Below are 26,051 nucleotides of genomic sequence, written 5' to 3' on the forward strand. Positions count from 1 at the left end.
CTGACAGCATACAAACAAGACGTTTGGGTTGTAGGCTAGCGGCATACACACACACTCACAAACACTCTCATTCACTTAGTCTCACTTTCAAAGATGATTATACAAGTCATATAGGAAATTTGCACACATGCAGGCAGTCGCACAACACACACACACAATCACACACACACACACATACATATCTGTCAACATGCTGCCATGTGCACACTGCACTGAAGGATTGGCTACACACGTAAACACACACGTAAACAAACAGACACCCACAAATACCCACTGCCTAAAAGAGATTCATGCATAAGTCATATAGACAGTTTTGTATACACACACAGAAACACACTTTTTCACTGTCTATACATAGAGCTGCCACATACTGTACACTCTTCCTGATGGATAGACAGGGATCTGATAACCTCATCACCTGATGTCACTCAATACTCAACAGGCAAGGTTTTGACACACACTGCATCACTACACTTGTAGAGAAATTCCTTTCCAATTGCTTGTCTGCCTCGTATTGTTAACCCTAAGCTTATCTTGCTCCAGGGCTTAACTAGCTTAAGAGGTCATTGTAGTTCATTTGTTTTTGCAACCGCCTGATGTTTGAAAATCGCCCATTCAAAAATGACATCCTGACCTCACTGTGACACAGAAGCACCTGATCAAAGATCTAATCTAGTAGCTTCCTCAGGCAGTAGACAAAACAGATAGATGTTATAGTAGACACTCAAAAGCTTGATTTCATTACTAAAATCCAGGGTGGCACTTAATATTGGAGCGTTGACATGCAGTTCACTATGGAGGAGACTGGGGGGAGAGCATCATTTCTAGTAAGACATGTCCTTGACAAAATGTAAGGGGTGTAGGTTTGTTAGTGGATGCTCTCACCACAGTTCAAGCTACCATGCACTTAGAAACCCCCAGACTTGGTAGGCAGAGATCTCTGATTGACCAGTATTGCAAGACTACAGGTTGGTCAATGTCTCGTCTCCTGCATAAAATTCAGTCTTGCTCCTTAGTTTCCATGTCGCTACATATAGGGCACACTTCCTGCATTGGCACTAAACAATGGTAATGGAAGAAAATCATGAGGAATCATCCAATATGAATATAGTTCCAAGTAGGGGTGTAATGTTACACAAAAATCATGGTTCAGTATGTACCTTGGTTTTGGGGTTGCAGTTCGGTTCATTTAGTTGTGCTGCAGTGGAAGTAGCAAGGAGTTTATGATGATTTATGGTCACTCAGAAGCGGTTCTTATGATGTTTTGTCTGATGACATCGGAAATAAAATGTGTTTTTAGTTGTTCCGAACAGCTTTACTCAAAGGTGGAGTGAAAAGCCGACTGTCATACAGACACGGGAGGCGCGATAACGTTTAAATACGGAGATGAAGGCGCATATTTTAAGACAGTCTCTCCTGAAAGGCAGTCATAGTGTTGCGCTCTGTCAATATCATGGGAGGATCGTCCAGCTTGGGTCTCTTGTTTGTTATTCTGATGGCAGCAATACTATATGAGCATGGGTAACCAGGCTAATTTGGCTAAGCCTGCTTACATCCATGAGCATGCGACAGCTAAGTGGTGCACTGCCAAAACATCCTGGGTGGAACTTGCACTCTAGAATTATTGTTCCGCAAATTGAAGTAAGTGTATTATAAAACTATTTTGACAGTAATTGTTTGGGTCACGGAGCATACTGAACCGAGGAAAGTCGCTTACTAAACCAAATATCCTGTACCAAACAGTTCAGGACAAATACATGTATCATTACACCCCTAGTTCCAAGGGATACTGGGCATCCTTTTATAGTAACATGAAGAATCTCAAAGAGATTCAGAGTGTTAATGGAACGTTTTATTTATGCAATTATTGTATGTTATAAAACCTACTATATAAAGAATGCAGATGCCTCTGTACAGAGCATGAGGGGTCAATGAATGGTTTAAAGTGTATGTAATGATGTGTATGATGAATCATATGCTATGACCTCTGTAATTACCGGATATAAACCCTGTTGAACACCTAAGGAAGATTTTGGAGTGGCATGTTAGACAGAGCTCTGCATTACCATCATTAAAACACCAAATGAGGGAATAACTTTTGGAACACTGGTGCTTGAAGAATTTATGCCAATTACCACTAAGGCTGTTCTTACTTACACTTCATGCTGATTTTTTCTCTAATTTGTCACCCATCTGTATATCACCAAAGGAATTAGAATAATATTTTCAAAAAATAACCTTTCATTCTAATGTATTTTTTCAGTTTTTTATTATAGCAGTTTCACATTACCTCTTCTGTATTCATACTCGTCAATATTCAGTTTTATACTTTGTGTGAATGATGTTAAACACTACACGGAAAAGACTCCCTAGGATGTAGATACAAGTTGTGCACATTTGTTGTAGTGGGGCCTTTTGCTTCCATTTTGACCATATCTGTATCCCTGACATGGGACACACATCTGTCCATAACTTTGACAACACAGGATGAAGGACACACACGGACTGATAAATTATGCAGCCTGATACTAACATGGACAGGCACACACAAACATCAGCCCCAACTTGTCTGTCAGCAGTGTAGCCAGTCATGATATTTTCCACTCTGTTTGGTATTCAGGTCATATCAGTCTCAGGCAGACAAGTGACCAAGTAGTTGGCATGGGATTTAAACCACATAAGCTGTCACTTGTCACTCAAGAAAGCCACTGTCACATATTGTTTTTGTTATTTTACATTAAGCTTATGGAACACACACAGGGACATGCATGCACAGTGCTTGTCATTAATCCTGAATATTTGTTCACAAACACATAAATCATAGAACACACATCATCCTGTTTTGAAATCCTCTTCTTTTTTTATTTAGCATCAGAGATAGACAAAGACCACTAAATAGGAGGTAGGTAGGAAGAGAACGTCTGCACACCAGACAACGACTACCTCCCATTCGCGTTTATATGGATGACATGATCACTCAAACCACAACCATTGCATCTACAAAGCAACTCCTGGAATAACGTCATTCCAACATAACATGGGCATGGATGAAGTTTAAGCCCAGCAAGTCCAGGACCATCTCCATTTTCAAAGGAAAGCTCAAAGACCAGAGATTCCACATTGAAGGATCACCCAAACCAACGGTATCAGAGATGCCAGTCAAGAGGCGGTGGTACAATGCAAGCCTTAAGAGTAAGCAACTGAAGGAAGAAACCATCAAAGGCCTTGCTAACATAGAGAAGACCCCACTTCCAGGTAAGTTGAAACTTTGGTGCCTGCAGTTTTGGATTGCTCCCCTGTCTGATTTGGCCTCTGTTGATCTATGAGGTTCCCATCACCAAAGTTGACAGTCGGTCCGTCAGACAGTCAGTACATACATTGAGAAATGGCTTGGACTCCCGCAATGCGTCAGCAATATCAGCTTGCAGGGTAACAGGGCTCTGGAACTGCTTATCACTAGCCTTACTGAAGAATACAAATGCTCCAAGGTAAGGCTGGACATGATCCTGACAGAAACTCAGCATGCCACATTATAGGCTGCAGTGTCCATAGTGGCAGCAGGCCCAAAATGGAACCCATCCAAGCTAGTGTAGCAGGTGAAATCCACTCTCAGGCATAGAGATGTTGTGGGCCAAGTGTAGCATGGAAGAGGCAACTTTGGGCTAGGCACAAGTAGACCCACATGGCGCAGAGCAACACCTGTCCAGAAGAGAGGGCTGTTGGTGAAACAGATATGTCAGCAGGAAGAGGCAGAACAATGTGCAATGGCAGTTTCACAGGCAAAACAGAGGTAATGGACAAAATGGGAAAACCTTGAACACCAGAAGCTCGCCTAGAGGGATCTTAAGAAAATGGAAGGAGACAGACTTAGCTACATCATCAGAGCCATCTACGATGTTATTCCCAGTCCCAAGAACCTGAACCAGTGGCTTGGGGAAGACCCATCGTGTCCACTTTGCCAAACACCAGCAAACCTACAGCACATACTCAACGGCACTAGTGCTGGAAGAAAGGAGGAGGGGGAGAAGACCCTCTCTCCCCCAACCCCTGGCTTCTCAAACACCATGGCCTTTGGACCAGCAGGAAAGGTACCAAAGAGGTCAACTGCAGGAAGAGAATCAAGCCACTGGATACAGCCTGGGATTGGAAGATGAAAGTGGTCTTGTGTTCAGCTTCACTAACGGCTCTGTTCATAGTAGAACTGACTGTGCCATGGGAGGATGCAGTTGGTGAAATGTACTCTGATTTAGCAACTGAAGCAGAATAAAGGGGCTGGAGACCACAGGCGCTCCCTGTGGATGTCGGCTGCAGAGGTTTTGTGGCCATGTCAACCACCAGGCTGCTGAAAGGGATGGGAGTCTGAGGACAGGCCCTCCGACAAGCAATCAAGTCACTGGCAGAGGCTGCCAAGCGAAGCAGCAACTGCCTCTGGCTGAAAAGAAAGGACAAGAACTGGGCAACAAAATGACCATCAGCCAGCAGGAGGGGTAGAAGCGGATGGGGGTGCTCCTGGGATACTAAGTGTCACTGTTGAGCCCACTGGAGGTGTTGTGGGCTTATACCAAGGAAGGAGGGTGCCCACCCGATGACCCCAGTGAATCATTGACAGAAGAAACCTGGACTCCACTGATCCTCCTGAAGTTCTGTTGCTGCTGGTTATGATTTACAGTCCACAAAAACAGGACTGAATCATTGACAGAAGAATCCTGGACTCGACTGATCCTCCTTGAGTTCTGTTGCTGCATGTTGCTGCAGCCTTATCAATGAAACACCATGGAAAGAGGGTGTCCACCTGATGACCCTAGTGAAGCATTTACCCCCTATCCCCACTCAAGGAATGATTGCAGATTACAATAAGGGATTGTAAAACCAAGCCCTATGAGCTCAACAAAGACTGTGTGTGGTTTAAATTTCTCAGAGATATCAGTTCCAAATAGTGGGCAGAAATGAGGGACAGAAATGAATGGATGATGGATGATGCCAAGCATGTTTTGTCACTTGATACTCAGTGTGTCACTCAAAAATATGAAGCATCACAGATACTAAAGAAGAAGACTTTGTTCCTTTATTTTCTGCCTGTTTGCCAGCAGTGGATCAATATAGAACCTTTAGATGAAAGTAGATGTATTTCTGTTATGCTTGTCACTCAGAAACAATCCCAACAGTGGAAGAAGACATACTCTCTGTTTGGGTGCTCTGTGGAGTCAAGTGATTGGCACACAGGGGAGCTGGTGACCACAGGATCCAACAATGATAATCTATCACCTAAAACCCATTAAACCAGTCACATATCTGACTTAAAAGCATCACTCTCAAGTCACAAAAGCAAATTACAAAGTCATTTCATTCCAGTATTCTGTCTTTGCAATAGTGAGTGGGTGAGAAACTTGTTTGGGTATGACAGACGGTTGGCTTTGAGTAAGGGGTTTCTTTGCAGCTCCAGGCAATGGATGGATGAGGCTCCAGTGTTTCCTAATATAATGCATGACACACAGCACAGCACAACATATGCACAAAGAGTGATGCCAAGCCAACAGGCATTGACTAACTATAGTTAGCCAACAGTGACTGTGTACATTGAATGGTTAGTCAAGGTTATATAAAGAGTAACATAGGTAAGGGTGAAGTTTTAACAGTTTCCAATTAGTCAGGAAAGTCTGCATTTGGGGATTTAGATAGAGCTGGTATGTGAAGATTTGGAAAATGCTTTTGAACCTGTCTTTTTGTTTTTGTTCTTCTCAATTCAACAGTAAGGGCCCTATTTTAACGATCTAAAGTGCATGGTCTGAAGCGCATGGCGCAATTACATTTAGGGTGTGTATAAATCCATTTTTGCTATTTTAACGGTGGAAAAATGGTCGCTGCGCCAGGGGCCTGGTTCAAAGGGGTTGTCCATAGTGTGTACCTGCCTGTGTAGGTGCATATTACTGTCCTGATAATGCGCCCTTAAAATAACAAAAAACACTGCGCCATTGACTTTAGGCCAGGTTTTTGTTGGTCAATAGCGCAATCGCTCTCTGCTGCCTCAAGATAGCAATGCGCCGACAATGCGCCTGACCACACCTTACTTTTAGACCAACACGCCCATGGGCGCATTGATGGGTGCAAGTGCCTTCGCTATTTTAGCAACATGGGTGCTGGACGGGAAAATGACAACTGCGTCGGTCTTAAAATAACAAAGACACTTGCACTGCGCTTAGCGCCACTTTGTGCTGGGCGTTAGATAGGGCCCTAAGTTTTGATTTATTACAAAGTTGCTTGCTCTTTTATCGTCGTGGTTTTAGGGTTCAACTTATTGGCTTACACCTCATACAGTGGAATGCTCCTTCTTGTTTTGGGTCATGTATCACAACAAGATAATTCCTGGATGCTTAGTCTTACTGAGTGCGGTATCCCCAGCCACAGTTGTGGGTAATGGAATCACCTACATGCATCACTGGATAAGACTGGCTTGCACCAGTTCACTCTTGAGTTGGACTGTATATAGCATTAATGCAAACAATAGCTTCAGTTTTAGAGAAATTAATTGTCAAGTAGCTGTATTATCCATGTGTGAGATGGGGTGTATATATAGTAAAAAAAAAAAAAAAATCAGTTGATGAAGTAGTGGCCTGTCTTATCTGTACCAGTATGAGTTTTGGAGGCCGATAACATCACTAGAGGGTTTGTAAGTAAAAACTAATATGAGGTTTTGCTCAGCTGCAGACAGGCCATCAACAGCAAGTTGACATGCTTGAACCGCAAGTCCTACTGCTCTGTGGTCATGTTGTTCATTTTGGGAGTTTGACTAGGATTCCCTATGTTGGCCCTCAGGCATCTTCATCTTAGGTAAACTCAGTTGACATCATCCCTGCCAGGCCATGTCATTGAAGCTTGTGGTCTTAACTAGACTAAGGAGATCAGCATCCAGTTGGTTGGTTGGTTAAAGAGAGAATAGAGAAAAACAAAGTATAAAGTAGCAAGACCTTAGCTCACTCAGCTCAGTTTGAAATGCTATATATGTCACTTAGAGGCTATTTGTAGCAGTGCCAGAAACCTGTTACTGTTACCCTAGCAGTTTAGGTGCTTAAAATTATTGAATAAAAGTCAGAGAGGTCTGGCTGCCAGCATTGTTGCAGTGCATATATTACTCTTCAGAAAGATATTCATTCAATAATGCATTACCGTTATATCCATTTGTTGGGGAAGTATGTATTTAACTAAATTTTTCATATTTAGCAGTAAGAATTCATTCAAAAACTACAACACATAATTTCACCTAATGCTATTGAAATCAATCAAAGGCAAAAACATTTGACATTTAGTCAGATTTGATAAAAATGAAAATGTTTCATGTGAGTTGATTATTAATACGCTTGTGCTGCAGAAATCCTTGCATAGCACACGGCACACAATTGTCAGCAACACGGATGCATTATGGATTAAATGTGATCCTTGTGTTAGGAAGGCAAATAAATGACTGCAGCCGTACTGAATATGAGCAAGTCAATATTAGCACTCTCACTTGTCACCTTTTAAATAGTCCCTTTTCAGACTGTTTAGCTAATGCACAACATGAATGTGTGGGCTGAATTGATGCAGGGATTTGTGCATTCCTTTCATTATATAGACTATGCCTCTGAAATCATAGAATAGCTGCGATACATTCAGACAGTTTGCACTTATACCACTTCTTCCATTGCTTTTTTCTTCTAGAAAAATGCCAGAAGATGCCATTTCAGAATAACCCACAGTCTGCTAGTGACTTTGGATGCTACCCCTCCTCTCTAAGTGGGTGCTATCAAAATAAAATGGACAATAAAATAGACTGAAAGGAAAAAATGATAACAGCCAGTAACAAAACAGCATTGCTGCAACTAAAGGCAGAAATCAATGGCACTGCCAGAATGTAAAAGCCTGTATTCAGGCTTGAGGTACCCACACACTATATATGAAAACAAGCAATCGATGTCAGTAGTCAACACACTCTTCCACTTGAGTAGTGCTCAAAAATGTTATTACAGTTGATTATTAGTTATAGTTAACACAAGGTAATGTAGCTTTATGGCTTAATTATCCGCTGCTGCAGCATTTGAAAATGTTAGAACTGATTAATCACCGAACTGTGTGTAAAATTAGAAAGGAATGTAATAATCTGCTTTTTTCCAAATAATTGAGTGTAAATATGATCCAACAGCCATAGAACTTATCAGCCTCTCCCTCTGACATCAGTGTTTCTGCCTGTTTCCAGTCGTGTCTTGTAACATGTTTTGTGCCACATGGGGCTTAAGAGGAAGCACTGATGCGAGTAGACAGAGACATTCTGACAGACAGAAAACCTGTCACTATTTTCTTAGACTGCCCATGTCACTCTTTACAATACCAACAACACAATGTGGCAATATCCTTTTCTTTGTGTAAGCAAAACTTTTCCGAGGTTAGAGAAATTCATTTTATATATCTTAACAATTTAAAGGTATTTTTTTTCATTTGGAGTGGTGCATGTGTCTCTGTATGATACTCATACATAAAAGCATCTGTTTAACAAAAAATGAGTCAGTCAGTGATACATTTCTAAAAAAATATGTTAAGAACATGTTAAGATCACATTGTAATCTGACAGAAATAACTACAATTTTAAATTCTTAACTTGATAAAACAGTACACGTGTGGCCTGCCCTGTCTATCACCAGTGTGAAGCCTTAGCACAAACTATGCCGCTACTTTTAAGTGCTTGAATATTTCTCCCCAACATCTTGAAAGCCATTGAAAAAGTTTTTGAATTTTTGTACAAGTGAGCGTGGGAAGCCTTCATCTGACCACTGAGCCTTGCAAGATTACTTTCACACCCCTCCCCATTGACCTAACGTTGTGGATTTATTTTATTTTTACGACAAGAGGGAGTGGGATGACAGCGGAGAAGCAAGCAGACAAACACAAGTGTGAAGAGGCATTAGACCTTTGCTGTCATTTGTCACTCAGACTGTCTCTCAGGCTGCAGAGGTGAAGTGGGACACAGCTGTTGGTGAAAGCAAGGTGATGTTAACTGCACTTGTCAACTTGTTCCTTTGTGATTTTGTGTGTGATTTATGTGGGTGAGTGGCTTGTGTATAGCGAGTGAGGCAGCAGGAAATGCTCTGCTGTCATTTGTCAGTCAGAGGTGATTCGGGACGCAGGTGTTGGCTTCTACATTAGAGACAAGTGACTGTTCTGTTTGTGGACACTAACGGCTGCCTGTTCGTGTAGAGCTACGGTCAAACACAAAGCACAGTCCAGTGCTTTAGAAAGGTTAATATCCGTCCTCCTGGGATAGCTGACGCGTTCAATCTCACCACTTGTAGCTACGTCGTTTTTACTGAAACTTCAGTTACAAATGGAGACGTAACTCCAAATTTCCTGAACAAAAATAAGCCACGTATAGCAACATTAACCCTAATCCTAACCCTAACCATATCCTAGATTTTAATTAGTTTAACTGTAAAAGATGAGGACCCGAGTGCAGAGACACATACACTCTTGGTTATATGGAGAACACAGAGGTGAATATAATCAGGCTTTGGTGAAACCTGGTAACCCACAGGCAGAAATTCCTAAAGGAGTGCCTGTGTCAGTGGTATTTGCATAGAAATACAAATAGAAACACATAAACTCAAGTAATATTAAGTACGAAATGTATTCACGTAACTGGTCCATTAGAGTTTATGTGTGTCTGAGTGCAAAGAAATGACTGTTGACCTAATCTATTTATGGATTTTACAGAAACTACTTATTGTTTAACCTTGGATGTCCATCCATCAAAAGCTCTAGATGAAGGTACCATGTGTGCAGAAAAGTGACTGTTAACAAACAGTGTATGGTTTATTGTCTTTCTTACTATTGCTTCATATTTCACTACCATTATCAGAACATACTTCCAAAGGGAAGAAAAAAAGTTTTTAAAAATCTATCCTGAAATGTGTGCCACTCACAACAAATAAAGTCAACTCAGAAATATTTTTAATACAGGTCAGGAAGCTGGGGTGTTTTAGCAATGCAGATACAGTACTGGGCTAAAGTAACTAAAACCTGTATCCTAATGGCGGCCTAATGGTAGATTTGAGGTGAATAATGTCAGACTATACTTTTTGGTGAGTTTAATTAATGTCATTGCAGAGGACTCAAGCTGCATTAAAGCTGTAATATGCATCTTTACTCATTTAGACAGGAAATGTGTTAGTCCTGCTCTTTTCTCAGTGGGGTCAAGTTCAGGTTCAGCACTAGTCATCTTGATGAGATGTTAACCTTATTTGATCTGATAAATAGAGGCTGATCACAGACCATGTTTTTTAACATTTCTTTTTTGTTGCAGATTTAGTTTTTGCTTTTGCGCAACTTCCCCAACTATAGTAGCAACTATATTCTTTTTAGTGAGCTATTTGCAGCTCTGTAATGGTAAATGCAGCATGATATGCAATTACATATATTACACCGCTCAGTAGTGGTAATATTTTTCTGTTAGGCTGCTGTTAATGAAACTTGAAACTTCCTGTGGATATTTCACAAAAAAGTCACATAGGGAGGTCAAACAATTCCACTCCTTGAACTGCCAGAAGAGTTTTAATGTGAACATGCAACACAGCATATAGGAAACTTGCTTAAGGTTAAGGAAAGATCATGGTTTGGGCTAAAATACTTATTTAGTTAAGGTTATGCCATTGTCATGGTTACAATAATAACCACGTACTTATGGTCAGGAAACTGCTGCAGTCATGGTTAAAATAAACCAAAGCTGACTGTTGGCTAGAAACAGAGTCCAATGTTTTGTTCACCCATTCATCCACCCTAACCTCCTCCATCTGTGGACTTTGCGGCTCTATGATGATGTCATCCAACTTCTTACTTTGCTCTCCATGGACAAGTGTCATAATTCTTACAACAGCTAGAGGACTTTGTAACTTGAGCATAAACATTTGCTGTTTTGGGGCACTTCTGTCGTTTTCCTTGGGGGGACAGTCTCAGAATATTCAGAACTTACTTTTAAAACAGGGTTAATTAGAAATAAAAGCATGTCTCTTAATAGTAACCTGTTTCAAATAAAGGCCTGGTTTTTCCAAGGGCACTATTTAAGAAAAGAAGATAAAGAAATATAACAACTTTTTCTCTGGTCTATTCTAGCTTAGAAAACTTTTTTTTTTAAACCCACCTTAAATTCCTGGTACATGAAATGACTTTGGCTGCCTGAAATACCACAACACACCATGCCTGTTTTAAAAATGGTTTAACTGAATTGGATTCCATTCCTTAATCCAACATGAGCAGCGTTAGTGCCATGCCAGAGCACCAGAAGATCGAAGAAGTTGTGCAATTTCAGAAAAGAGCAAGGAAAAAGATAAGAAGCGTAGTGGAAGAGAGAGGAGAGGAGAGAGTGAGAGAGAGAGAGAGAGAGAGATAAAGAAAAATATGCTATACATGCTCTAGCTGTTGGCATACAGCCCTGAGGGAGCCGTTAAGGTACCTTGACTTTCTGAGTAAACTGCCTCCTGTGAAACCATCAATAATTTCAATAAGGTGGTTGCCTCTATAATGGATTTTGGGGACTTGCAGTATGAGGTTGAAATTTCCAGTATGAGCTAATTCAAGTCACTCCCCATTCTGCGTATCAAAGTCATTTCTGAATGGTAAGTGGTGCAGCAAGCAGTTCAAAGTGGACTTCGCAAAATGGCATGTAACTATACCTTGTGTTCACAGCATCATAGCAAACTACAAGTTAATGAAGCATGTAAAAATCATACAGGTAAACATAAAAGTTAATGTTTTATGTCTATGTTCACATGTATTTGGAAGTTAAGTTTAATCCCAATATCATGTAATAATGATGATCTTGTTTCATAATTATCACATAGTTCAAATAAAAATCACTGTAATTTAAGTACAGTAACTCATTTTATTATATATGTAACATTATGTGGTGACACTAGCTTTAATTCATTAATTGTTTAGTTAAAATTACATGGATTAGATTTTATTTATGTATGGATATACCAAAACACACAATTTCCAACATGATCCCAAGATGTTAAATGACTTTACACTTGATATGGTAAATTCTTAAAAACACCTCTCGAATTCTATTTTAATTGCGCTAAATTTTATACACTAATAATTCAACATGAAAGTGGTCTCAAGGACCAAGCTAAACCCATTAGCTTTTGAAAAAGTTACAAAACAGCTACACAAAGTCATTTCCTCAACCATGACCCACCTATGGTGTCTCTAAATGGCCAAAAAGGCAAAGGACAACTAAAGCGCTCTCTGAGTTTCCTAATTTGTGCATCCCTTCAGCCATTTTCTCAGCTGTTTTCCCAAGGCAAAGGTGACACTCACTCTCTCTCTCTCTCTCTCTCTCTCTCTCTCTCTCTCTCTTTCTCTCTGGGTCTGCTGGCTGACATAAAAGGTTGTATGAAAAATTACAACAGTCCTGAATATTACAAGTGCCTGCAAAATACTTTCTTAGTCTATCCATCACCACAGGGACGTGTGTGTGTGTGTGTGTGTGTGTGTGTGTGTGTGTTGTGTGTGTGTGTGTGTGTGTTCGTATGGACACTTAGAAGTCATGGTGATAAACATGTCAGTATTTTGTATATGATTGGTGTGGATGTTCTGTGTATATAACCTTGCATATGGTATGCTTTCATCTAATGGGACATTTTGCCAGTTAACCACACAATGATGAAGGAATCCTTCATTATCTGTACAACTACTGCATCGAAGAGGACGTACACACACACACAAACACACACACACACACTCTCTCTCTCTCTCTCTCTGTTGACCTTGCGCATACAAAACTCATGCACACAAAACACTTTTTATAGCCAGAATTAGGATGTGTCTGTCAGGATACTGTCTAGATGTGATTTAGCTACGATAAATTTACTGGAGACGTTATATAAATGTTTTTTTTACTCGCCATCACTCACCCACCAGTTTGCAGCATAGGTCAATTCATGGTCAGAATATTTCAATATTTTTTTAACGCTTTTTTTAACATGTTCTGGTCAAATCTGACTGATTTTAAACCTTCCACTGTCAAAAATATGGTTGTTTTTGCACTGTTTGCTTTAAGGTTTCATGGATTTGTCAGCCAGTCACAAATGAACACATGAAAACATTCATGGCCATTAGTTTTTAATATCAGCAGACACTGAAACACAAGGACACATTCTGTTCTGAAGCAATATTGAAGCAACAAAATACACTTATCAGGAATAAGTGCTAATTAACCAAGAAAGAAAGGCGAAAAAGGACAAAACAAAGACTGCAAGATATATAACAACAACAACAACAGCAAAGACACTGGGTCATCTCTACATCTCTGCTCTGTTTAAAACAGGTATCAGAAAACTAAAAGTCAGCCCTCATTTATCTTGTCTCAAGATATTGCAGAAGAGGTACCCATGATTTTTCGCGCCTGTCCTCCCAAGAAAAATGACGCAATAGGTCGTAATAGCAGTCACCAAAAACTACCTGTAGTTCCGTTTCAGTGACAGACACCGTCTAGCAGCCGTATTAACGATGACCTGGAGAAGTAGCGCAGTTCAGATGACGTCTATATAACGTGACACGTTTACATATTGGGAGGTGGTGGGTTGGTTAACTTGCAAAACTCAGTGGACTTGGCTGCAGGAGACCGCTGTTCGCTTCTCGTTTCCAACCATGAGTGTAACATTTCCCAACTGTGTGTAACTATGATTGTCGTGATGTTTACTGTTGCCATGACAACGAAAGGTTGCCTATCTTTAAGGGAGTAGTAACTTTAACCCACACTAGGTTTCAAGTGTTCATTTTAACCTAAACCATGATCTTTCCCTAACCGTTTTGGAAAGCACAGATAAATGATGTCGTTCTACCGAATACTGCTGTTAGAGGCACTTGATTAGAAAATGCTCCCATTAGTCGTTCTGGAGTTCATGGTATATGGATAGTTGTTAAAACAAAGTTTCTCCAGATGTATAAATCAGCTCTTGTACCCACCTTTGGAAGCGAGGTTGAGTTATATTTTCAATCAATATTTGTTTTTTTATTGACCAACCACAGGAGATCTATTCAAGGTAAAGTCTTCCTGCATCACATACACAGAAACACACAGTCGTCCTGCGGGAACCACGTCAAAGCATTAGACCATCTATTCTCACACTTCTAAACAATACATACACACACACTTTGTCACTCAACACACTGGACTATTCATTCACAGAGCTCTGACCGTCATATGTGAGTGTTTTTGCATCCTCACATTTCATTCTGTGACAGCACAACGAGTACACGAGTAACTCTGGAAGTGACTGAATTCTTGATCAAGACACTGATGAAGAAGAAGAAGAAGTGTCAGAAACAGAAGACAACATAGAACAATAATTCAAACTGTTATTGAACTGATGAGACTGAATCAAACGATGAAGCAGAGTTGAACGTTCAGAGAGATGCTGAACTGGAAGTTACATCCCTGTTCTAATATTTGGAGCAATTTCAAAGCTGCAGCCACTCTGAACTTTGAAAAATCAGACCAAGTCAACTAAACAAATTGTTCTTTCACACAAAAGCAAATGGCACCAAGGGTTAAAAATGAAAGTATTGTGAATACTTCATCTTGCTTGTTACTTTGTCATTGAGATTTTCAAACGTAAGGTTTTCATGCTGTACCACCACCCCAATGCTATTTACTTCCATTGTTTTCAATGGTGTGAAGTGCTGGCGGTGCTTTCATGAATGAGTACTTGTTTTTCTGATGGATTTCTTTTATATTATTCAAAATAATGTTGTTGCTACCAGAGAACCTGCTGTTCATGAGTGTTTCTATTTTCCAAGAAGGCACTTCATTAGTCCAAACCGCAGCTAATGCAGTGTCGAGGAAGAGTCTTCACCTGTGGTAGCGCGTCTTGTACCACCTGTCTATTTGCTTTTCACCGTTCTCTCTCTCGCTCTAAAGTAAGTAGCATTAGTGTGTTCAAACCTTAACCTTGAGGTCTTTTGTTTTTGAGGGTTTATTGATTCTGAAAGCCTCCCTCAGGTTCTTTTCAATATGGGCTGAGATGTGGGAGAGCAAGATACAATGAAATTGGAGGGAATAGAAAATGACTGCCACATATGGACAAGAAGGAACATGGTCCATAATTTATATGTTCAAGTCAATTTGTTTTCTTCTACAGTGCTCTGCAGTGATCATAAAAAGGGTCTGTAGGTGTTTGTATTGTCGTGTGGGGGGGATCATACTACATCTGCATGCTACATCTGCATGCTTACATGCTTGCATTTTTGTAAGTGTCCACATCCAGTGCACCAGGAAGGTTCTCCTAATGTTTTTGAACATTGCATACAAACAGAGTCTGACACTGTAGTTTATAACTGTAGCTGTCCAACTAAGTATTGGTAATACAACAATCATTCCTCCGGCATATGATCAAGTTTTGAATCAGAGTGCACACGGAGAGGAGGGGCGTTGTCGATGTGTTTGTGAGAGACAGAGAGAGAGAGAGAGAGAGAGAGAGAGAGCGGGGCAAGGGTCCTGAGTGAACCAATGCACTGTAAGCAGCTCTACTATGAATAAGATTTTACCCATTTTAAATAGTAAAAAAAAAATAGAAAGTCAATATGTGGCGGTCAGTGTTGATATTGTGGTGGGATGCCACATACATACAGATGAATGTATGGGAAACCCTGTTGTTGTTAACTGAAGTAATTGCAGTATTCTATTGTAGTAGACTTACAGAAAAGGCAAAATAATGATTATTTAGAAGTTTGAGAGAGCAGGGCTGTCCACCAGCTGACACTGATGACTGCTTGGACTAACTCCCAAACCCTTCAAGAGGCAGTTTGTTGTTCTAAGCATCAAGTGTGTGCAGTAATTACTTTCTTGTTGACTAATTCTGTTCAGATTTGACAAATGTCTTTTTCCATATATTTAAAAAATTACTCAAATGCTGTATTAATTTTTAAGTATTGATTTCTTCAATGTTTACACAGACACATAATATATCTCTTACACACACACCTCAATCCAAAGACCGTAAACAAATGTGTACAAACATGGTGGAACAGACATGCAGAAGATGACTGTATGAACGTAAACCCACATACGTATGTGTTGATGTGAAGACGAGAAAGGGAGGAGGCAGGAGAGTGCAGTTCATCGTGTAATAATGAAACCATTGTGTCTATAGTCATTATCACTGTGTTGGGATTTGTTGATGTGTCTTTTGCAAGCAAACATTTGTAGATTTTGTGCAAATGGAACCTGTCTCACTTTGCAGATAAAGAGAAAGAGACAAACAAAAAGAGCCAAGCACAGGGTAGTTTGTTCCCTGATTAGTTGTTGCTATTGTCGCCAGACTGACTGATTCTCCTGCTATTATGTTGATTGTTTTTGTTTGTTGATTTTGCTTTATTGCCAGAAGTATGTATTCAGTGCCAATGCACAAACTGAAATGGCAAAAGAGAAAAGGCACAATAAAAGAATGTGTGTGTATGTGTGTGAGAACATCCTCTTCAGTACATCCATACATACATGTATACCTATACATTCATAGGCTGAACTATGATCATGTTAATGACTGGAGGTTGTGCTTTATATTAGTATAGAAAAGACAGCAGAAATTTGCAAGTGGTTTGCATTTGATTGGCAACCCTATGTACAACCACAATGCTGTTTTGGGTCAGAACACCCATTAAGAACATGCCTGTGCCTAATTCTGTGGGAGGTTAAAGAGGACCATCCACGCCCAAGCATAGGGAGTGCAGAGATGTGTGAGGGCTTAAATATGTGTGACACAGCACTCTAAGCATGTAGGCATTAAGAACTGTCATGCATGTATAGTTCGTAGTGCAGGTTATTAAATCGAGAGCACAAATTACTGACAACAAATGTGGACTGACCACTAGCCCGCTAGGCTGCAGTAGTTTATAGGGGAGGTAAAACAGTCTCTAGTGAGTTCAAAAAGATAAATCATCCAGCTGACATTTAAATGGGAAAAGCCTGGATAGAAATGGTAAGTAAGTTTGTGATTCAAGAAAGAAAATCTATATTTTTAAGATGTCAGGAAGCACAGGCAAAAGTAAAAACACTATCAAGGCCTCTGCTTTTACAGATGAAATGAAATGAAAGAAATGAAAACAGTCCTGCTAGTATTTATGTAGATATGCTAAAACACAAAAGCTTCTTCAAGACCAACTGGCTTCTTCTCTGGGCTGCATATACAGTAACTACAAGGGCCACATCAACAGATTTAAAATATTCAAATGCTCTATTTATTTTACCATTTGTTACCCTGATAACATCCAAGAGGCTGAATCAGATCGAGGTCTGTTTGTAACTTTCAAACATGAATAATCAAAAGGTTTATTCTAACCAATTCTTATTCTAAATGCCCTGAGCCTCTCTTTCCAAGTGATTACCAGTGTGCCTTTAATTCAAGAACAAACCAGCCCCTGCTATAAGACGCATTACAACCTCTGATCTGTTCTTTCAAAACTAATTTCATATTGAGATGGATGGAGAGAGGGATGGAGAGAAGTAGGACAAAGAAAAGCCTCGACAAACAGATTTCGGGGAGTGAGAGAGCTAAACAATGAGAGATAAATGAATGAATGGAGAGATTTACTTATTTTTCTTCTGTTTGTTGATGAATTCCCATTGTGTTCTAGGCTTTGGCATTATTGTTCATGTACCATTCATGCCAATGATGCATACCGGATTGAAAATGAGACAGAAAGATGAGCAGTGTGTGAGATACAGAGAGAGAGAGACAGAGGGAGAGCTGTCATGTTCAATCAGAACGAGGCTTCAGTGTTGGACAGTGGAGCAGTGAGGTGGAATAAAACCACCTGATTAATTTTAACATCATCGTCTTCATGTTTTTAGAATTGAGAGACAGAGAGAGGGAGAAAGGAGGGGATTAGAGAGGCGTTGCAAGGAATGTAGTTAGTTTGAATTTGTTCGAACTGAGCTAATTCTGTATGTCTGCGGTTCTCTCTCGGTGGGTGCATGTGTGCGTTCTCGTGTCTGTGTTTCTGTATATGCAGGTATATTCTAGTGTTTGTTTGTGTGCCTGTATACTGTTAGGCAAGATCTCTGTCTGCCTGCGTGTGTGTGTGTGTGCGTCTGTATGCCAGGGAGTGAGTGAGTTTGTGATTCCCCAGACCTGTTGTGTTATGGTTTATTGAATAAGCTCTATGCTCCACTGCATATTCAGTGTAATGACTATAGATCTAACAACAACAGTGAAAACCTCTGGCTGGTTTAACTTATCGATCTGACACACTCTTATAGCTTTGCTATGCTCCCATTTGTAAGTGTGTGTGTGTGTGTGTGTGTGTGGATGATAGACAAATATATTGCGTTAGTATCGGTCGTCTGTTAAAAATCGCATATCAGACTGTCAAGGTTGCCTGCCTCTGATATGATGAGATTAGTTTGATTGCAGATGGAAGACATTACCCTGAACAGATTCCATTTCAAACTTTCTGTTTAAATTTCAAACACATTTCCAAGAATAAGAGTTTGTTCTTTTCCTTAGAAGTAGAAGAAGTCTGAATGTTTACTTCTTGGAATTCAGGATTCACAGTTTGTGTTGTAACTGTCAAAGTCTCAAACTCTTTTTTTTCCTGCAAGACTTTTATATTTCTGATGAACTCGTTTTACATTTAGTAAGGGTGGACCAGTCAAACCTCAAGTGATGGAAAACTATGTGGAAAATGTGATGGAAGTATGGCACATATGTATTCCCCTTATTGGTCACGTGCATCATGGGTGGCATGATTAATTTGCTTTCGTCTTTTTTGCATTTTCTTTTTATTGATGCACCAACTTTTCCAGTCAAGAGTAAAAACTTTTTCCCCCTGTATTTTGATTTTTTTTTCTCAAATTTCCAACATTTTCACAGTTTTTTTTAATGCACCAATTGAAAATGTGTGTAAAAACAGGTGGATGGAAACACACTGCTGGTTATTTGAGACTAACTCTGGTTTTGTAATGTCCTCGTTGCTTTGAAAATTGTTTGAATGATGAAAAGTATAACAACATTTTTAAATACAGAGTTTTGCATTTCTTTTGTCTTTGGATGTGTAGCTGGCTGATCCACGCTCACAGACACCTCCACTCCTGCGGCTCACCTCCACCGCTGCATAATGTTACAGGCATTTCCATCACATTTGAGGAGCTCGACTATGCCTGTTTTCAGCTCTATTTTGCACCAATTGTGTTCTGTCTGAGTTTTGCATTTCCCTAGCTGTACTCATTTTCTTTCTCTTCCATCTCCTCTCCTACTTCCCTCATTGTCTTATCCTCATAGTTTTTCTCCCACTCCCCCTCTCTCTCTCTCGCGCCTTAAGTACATTTCCAATATGAAAGGCTTTGTTGTTTGTTGCACCTAACAATTAATGATAATTCGCTGAAGCACTTCGAACAGAATTCCTATCTTCACGGGCAGTTTCATCAATATTTGTGTACATGAAAAGAAAGCTGGGAACCAGGGAAGCAAGACTAATTTGTTGTCATTGAGCGACACATTCTGTGGGAGAGTTATTCCGGTTGGAAGCTGAAACTATTTGAGGTTTTTTACTGCAAAAAGAACTTTGTTTCACACGAGCAACAACTTTTTGAGCACGAGGAAAGTTCAGACAACTCTTTTTGATGTCTAAGTTCTTACCTCATCGCTCCCTACTCCCTGCTGAGTTAAACTTGATGTTTCCCCGTGGCGGTACTAACTTCCCCAGGGGTGAGTAGACTCAAAACTACAGGTGGATTCTGGGGTGGAGGTTGGGCTTTTCAAACACTATATGAACAGCAGAAGCAGTGGCAGCTGTAGAAGGAAGCGACAGAATAAGCGGCGTGGCAGCAGACAGCAAAGTGTGAGCAGAATACCGGTGTTCTAAAATACACCTCCATCATTAAAAGGGTGCGCTGGATATGCACTCTATGTTTCTGTGAGATGTTTCAATCTAGGGGTGAAATGTTGTATTATAGTAGTTCCGACCAAGCACTCTGATTGGTCAACTAGACATTTAGAAGGTGCTCAAATCAGCATGACAGCACACCTAGCCGTGTTCAAATGAAAAAAGCCTCATCACTAAAAATATCACTCCACCGTTCATTAGAACTACAGATTATGACATTTCATTTCTGTCATTTCTGGGTAGATGACTGGTGGTTGATTTTAAAAGCCAAACCCTTTTCCACTCTTAATCGTCACCCGGCACCCCCCTACACAGCAAAACTTAGCCATTTTCCCTTCAGTTGAGAGTATCTCTCAGCTTCCACTCCAGCATCCTCCATCAGCTTTGCTGGTGAGTCTGTGACACTGCACTACTAGCTTAATGATGTCTGTGAAGATTGCGGACGTAGTAGCTAAATCTGTCCATGGATAAATTATTTTTTTCAGCAGATATCTTAGTTACAACAAGACTGAGCTAACAAAGCAGTTTTGTGTTAATATGTGTGGTATTTATTCAGTTTGGGAAATCCCACGATCTCTAGGAAGCATTAGCTGAAGTTTGCTGGCTGACTCAACAGGGACTAGAAGTCGTCTCTGTTGCTAGGTCGTTACTAAGATTTGCTGGAGTAGTTAACTCGGCTTCATTACATAGGAGTCTGCTGACGTGAGTGATTGTTTTCAAGGTATTAGTCATACCTCATGTATTTCCATGGAAACGAAGATAACACAAGCAAAAAGTATTTTTATTTTTAGAGCAAACTGTCTCACAATATGAATACACTTTGTTTATATCTTTTATTTTGTTGATAAATGTTGTATAATCACAATATTGTTCTATATGTTCTTCAATCAAATAGATTAAATAGAAAAAAATATCTTCTGTAGACTTTTATCTTGATTTTATTTACAGTGTCCTATCCCATATGCCAGAACTCTTATTTGGACATACAGTACAGTTGTCTTACCTCCTGACACGGTTTTTCCTTTAACTGTCAACCATCCAACTCAATTCAATTGTTTATTACAGGTGATCTCAAAAAGCTATGATGGTTAAACTAAACAACCCGCTGATATCAGTATTTGTGACTGTGACTCAATCTTTGCTGAGCAATAATCTTTACTGACAGACCAATATTTTCATCACACCTACTACAATACCCAGAAGCCTCACTAAACTCACCAAGCACACAATCACAGCAGCTGCTGCACTGCTGTGCTCCTTTTACTGTCTCTCTAAGCACCGATTTGACATGGAACAGTAGCTGCCTTGTTGTTCTGTAAGAACCCCTACTATCCTAATACCCTGTATGGCAGTTTGAAAGGAATTTAATCTTACCATGTAAGTCTGATCCAACAGTCTCTCATGCATTCACTCGTGTAGAATCTGTAAAATGCTGCACAACCGATCACAAACTGGCACAAAGCCATTTTTATCACAGAGAGTCGGCCAGCTGATCGGTGATGGTGCTGTCATGTGAAGCATGCAACTTCAGTTTGTGCTGATTTTTCCCTTTGTTTTTTCTGGAATAGTTAAATATCCAGATACCTTGAACCCTGATGACATCAGGATGACATACAACATGACTAGCCAGCTCTTTGTTGAAGCTCTGTTGATTAGATAAACTGTAGCAAAACCACAAATATTTGTCATCGTTAGTGGTGTTACACAGTGTTCAGGCATACACCGATTACATTACTTGTCCACCGCCCCCACCATCGTATCAACACCCACGTTCATCAAATAAAAAACTCTAAGTGTGTTATCAACACTTGGTTGGATGACGGATGCTACAATTATAAACTGAATGTGTCTGCTCCATGACTGTCTGCAGCAGCAGCAGAGTCACAGCACAGAGTAGCGGAGTGAGACATCTGTCCTCCCTCCTGCTCTCTGCTGTAAACACACGTAGCTGTTAGAGAGCAGCTGCTCTCATGTCTCTTCAGATCTCGGTGCTTGTTTTCGGGAGAAACTCTCCCGCTTTCTGCTAAGCTCTTGGTGGGTCTCTCTCCGGATGGCAGGCAGATTGCTCCAGTTCTGGAGCCCATGTCTGTGTGTGCTGCAGCCCGGCTATACACAGAGGACAACCCGTTGGTAGCAGCCTGACTAACTCTTAAGTATGGGGAAGATCTAATCTGTCTTAAGATGAGGTGAACACCTTAAGACACTTGGCCTGGGCTTTTGACTTGGCTTTTGTCTTGCTCCCTACAAGTCAAGGTTTGGGTTTGAACATGTATGTATAGTGTGCGTTTGAGAAGTTTCCATTTGGAGTAAAGAACGAGAAAAAGAAGTGAAATCTGACTAGTATTGTTTGTTGAAATGGCCTTTGTTTGTTTAGAGCCAGTGGGGCAGCTTCTGGAAGCTAACCAATGAGAATAGAGTGGGCTAGGGAGGGGGACATTAAGGAGACCAGAGCTAAAACAGCCTTTTTCAGACAGGCTGCGCTGAGGGGCTGCATAAAGGGCCAGTAAAAGAAATCATGCAAAGATATTCCAGTATAGCCCCATAATATAAATATAAACCTGTAAATGTGCATGATATGTCCCCTTTACCATAACATATAATATATAACATAACACCATCACCCAACTTCTTTTTGGTAAAAATGTAATTTCTTAATATTTTATAGACATTGTAAGTCCTCCTAAAAAAACAAAACCATGGGTCTAAAAAAACCATTTAAATGTCATCAAATATAAAACTGTCAAAGCTTCTAGGAAAGGTTTTTCCTTTTTTTGCCTAAAATGTGCAATTAATGATTTTAGTACATTGACCTTTCTTTGAAGAGGCTTCCCATCAAGAACCAAAATCCAGCCCTCTTTCTGAGCTAACCTCTGTCCCACTAGCTTCTATAACTCAATGGGTTTTCTCACAGGGGGTTATTTTCATAGGTCTGTCTGACAAGCTGGAATGACTTCTTTGGGTTTTCTCTCTGTATTATAAGCTAAATGGCTGTTTAAAATGTCGGCACCTTGTCGTTTTGAGAACGATAAAGGACGATTATTTTGTTAGCATTCCAAAACTACAGTTCCCATGAGGCTTTGACAGTGTGCCAGTGTAGAATATGTTGTTACTGAATGCTAACGTAGTAATTGTAACATGTATATCAAGTGTAACTTACCTTGCCCCTCCTACTGCCTGTCCTTTCTGTGTTTTTTCAAATGTAATGGTTATTGTACGCTCTTTGATGTTGAATAAATGCATGAATAATCAGTTGCTTACATTAAAAATATATTCATTGTAGATTGTTAAGAATATTCTCTATAAAACAGAATCTAACTATGGGTGTAGCAGACCTGTGTGGATACATGATACTCCCATCTCACATCAATATTACACTGCTCATCAATGACTAATGTTAATGAGTACTACTGGGTGTCTGGAGATCATTAAAAGCTCTGAACTCTTGAAGACCTTAAAAAGTGCATATGTCAATTACTGACATTCATGGTGATATATAGTCAAGGCAAGTTTGAAAGATGAAGCCAACCGAATGAGACGAGTGACATAAATTTAACATTTTCATAAATGCGAGATGTGAATGGGACTGACAGCAGTAAAAAAAAAAAAGTTTTGAGAATTTTGTGTCTTTATGCTAGTTCTGTTAGTTTAATTAGCTTCAATTCCAGGTAGATTCGCCAGTGAAGCCGAAAAACTGTGTGAACAAATCGATTTTGATTGTTTTCAATTGACTCGTCATTTACTTCCCAAGCAGCCACTGATTATCTCTCTCTCTCTCTATCTCTCTCTGTTTGTTCCTTTTCTAGAGCGGTATGGGGAATCTGCAAGTGACCAAGGAAGGAGTCAGACTGGAGGGAGTGTCCGAATTCCTGTTGCCTTTATACGTCAAAGAGATCCAGTCCCGTAGGGTAAGACCATGCGTCTGTGTGAGTGAATGTGTGCTTGCCTCTATATCTCAAAAAGATACTCATTGCTTGACTATTTACATCCTTCAACCAATTAAATGTTTTCATGTTCACCTGTTTCAGTATCTTTTCAGTAAATACTGTATATTGTCTTTTGTTAAGTACTGTGGTGAGGAATGTTCACATCTGTGTGTTTGTGTATACACCGTATGCTCCAACCCCAATAATGAGCAGAAATCAGATGTTGTTCCCATCACTAAGAGCTTATTTGTCATGTATGTGACATGTTATAGCAGTACATATAATCCAACACTCTTCCATATCTCCATTCATCATACACAGAATCATCATCGATCCTGTCAGCAGAGGCGACATGGACACTATGTCACTCTATATAGGGCAATCCTGTGTGTTTGTGTGCTTGTGTGTGTGTGTATGTGTGTTAATATGTATGAATAGTAAGAAGGGGGGGATTGACTTTAATAGTGTCACGCTCGCACAGACACATTGCATGGGTGTGTGTGTGTGTCTGGAGGGGGAGTCGGATTTCAATCGCACAGCAAGAGATTAATGGTGCGATACAGTAGGATAGAAGGACAATTGATAGACAGTACATTTCTGAAAAATGTAATACTCTATACAGCTGTCATGTTTTTCATTTAGGTAAAAAGATTTGATAGATAGGTACTTGTTTTGCTAAGAAAGGTATTAGATCCTAAATGATGCAGCTGGATCTAATCCACTTACTTGGTCAAGGGGTAAAATTCAATATATTGTTTTGTTTTTTTTAATTTCTGTTACTCATGTTATTCATACAGTAGTCACTCTCTGGAGAGTTGGAGCCTGTTGTTGGAGCCCTGTCTTTCAGTCGCTGCTAATGGAGATATAGTAGATCACCTGATATAGTGGAGAAGTCTTTAACAAGATACATTTTCTTTAAGAAGGTAAAATAAAACAAATATACTTTTTATAAGCTTTTTCAAACATGTGTGTGCTTGACTATTCTTCTGGGCCTTTCAGATATTTGTGAATATGAGTGAATCAGTGTAAAACAGAAGAATATTTCTGGGTGGGCACAAATATGCACAAAAATGATTTATCAGTTATGGAATAAGTTACCTGATATGGAAGAAAGCAGGCTGACAGTAAAGGTATGTGCTTGGGATAAACAAATCATTGGCTCTTGGTCAAAAGAAACGGACACATTATTCAACAACTATGGGTTTGGTGAGGCATTTTGAAAAGATCAGCACTTGTCTGCTCAGCCAATCTGTGTTTGCTCAGACAAAAGAACAACACTTTATCTAAAAAGCAAAGATGTTTATATGCCCAGCTGACATCTGGTGTTTTATCATTTACTGTAGAAGATGGATGGTATATCAGTCTGGAAGAAAAATAAGTTGATCTGTACACTACTGGAAAATACATGTTTGGTACAGTAGCTGTGTCTTGTAATCCGATGGACCAGATATTTAGCATGACACAGACATAAAAACTAACTATACTTATGTACATATATACTGTATACAATATAAAGTGCAGTGGAAACCGCTTATAGTGATCACGTCTGTCCAGGTCAAATTGATCACTATAAGCAGATCATTTTTAAAAGTGAATTCTTTTTTCTTTTTCTTTATTTCTCATCCAGATTACCATCTAATTGACATTTGTATATTTATTACATGAATATAAAGTAATGTAATGAGCAGCTTGACTATTTGCTAAATCTTTATTGACTGTTTTTAAAAATACACACTACAGCTGTTTCAAACGCTCGTTGTTTCACTGTCGCATTTCGCTGCTGCATCTCGATGGCTTGTTTTTGAACAGTGAATTATGAACAGTGAAGAATGACACGAGGAGTCGAGAGGTGTTGCAGAGAGGTGAGTGAAGGCTGAAGAGGAAAACAGAAGAGGAGAAAAAAGTAATTAGGGAAGAGAAAAGACAGGTGAGAGGAAGAGAAGAAAGAGAGTCGGGGTAGGAGATAAAAGGAGTATTAACAAATGTTTGTGTAGAAATGGTTATGGGTGGAAAAGAAACTTAGATTTGATATTTGTCCTTTACTGGACAGTTGAGAGCGATGCACAAAGGCTAAGGTGTCACAAAGTTTTTGAACAAGTAACACTATTAAAAATGCATGGCATGATAACCCCCCGAGAGCTATCAAGACTACTTGTATAGAAAAGAAATCATGTAGATGCAGCTCCTCTTGTTTTTCAAGCGCAGCATAAATCAGGAAAT

At 39.8% G+C, this 26,051-nt stretch overlaps 1 protein-coding gene across 9 annotated transcripts in view; it reads left to right on the forward strand.

Annotated features, from left to right (window-relative positions):
• Positions 1-26,051, forward strand: part of LOC121887251 (zeta-sarcoglycan) — a 368,949-nt gene that overhangs the window by 235,695 nt on the left and 107,203 nt on the right. For all 9 annotated transcript variants that reach the window (XM_042397929.1, XM_042397955.1, XM_042397937.1 and 6 more), the window contains one exon: positions 23,712-23,813. In XM_042397929.1, coding sequence (XP_042253863.1) covers positions 23,712-23,813 — 102 coding nt within the window. The remainder of the gene's footprint in view (positions 1-23,711; positions 23,814-26,051) is intronic.

Source organism: Thunnus maccoyii, chromosome 2 (assembly GCF_910596095.1).
Source record: "Thunnus maccoyii chromosome 2, fThuMac1.1, whole genome shotgun sequence".
Taxonomy (NCBI): domain Eukaryota; kingdom Metazoa; phylum Chordata; class Actinopteri; order Scombriformes; family Scombridae; genus Thunnus; species Thunnus maccoyii.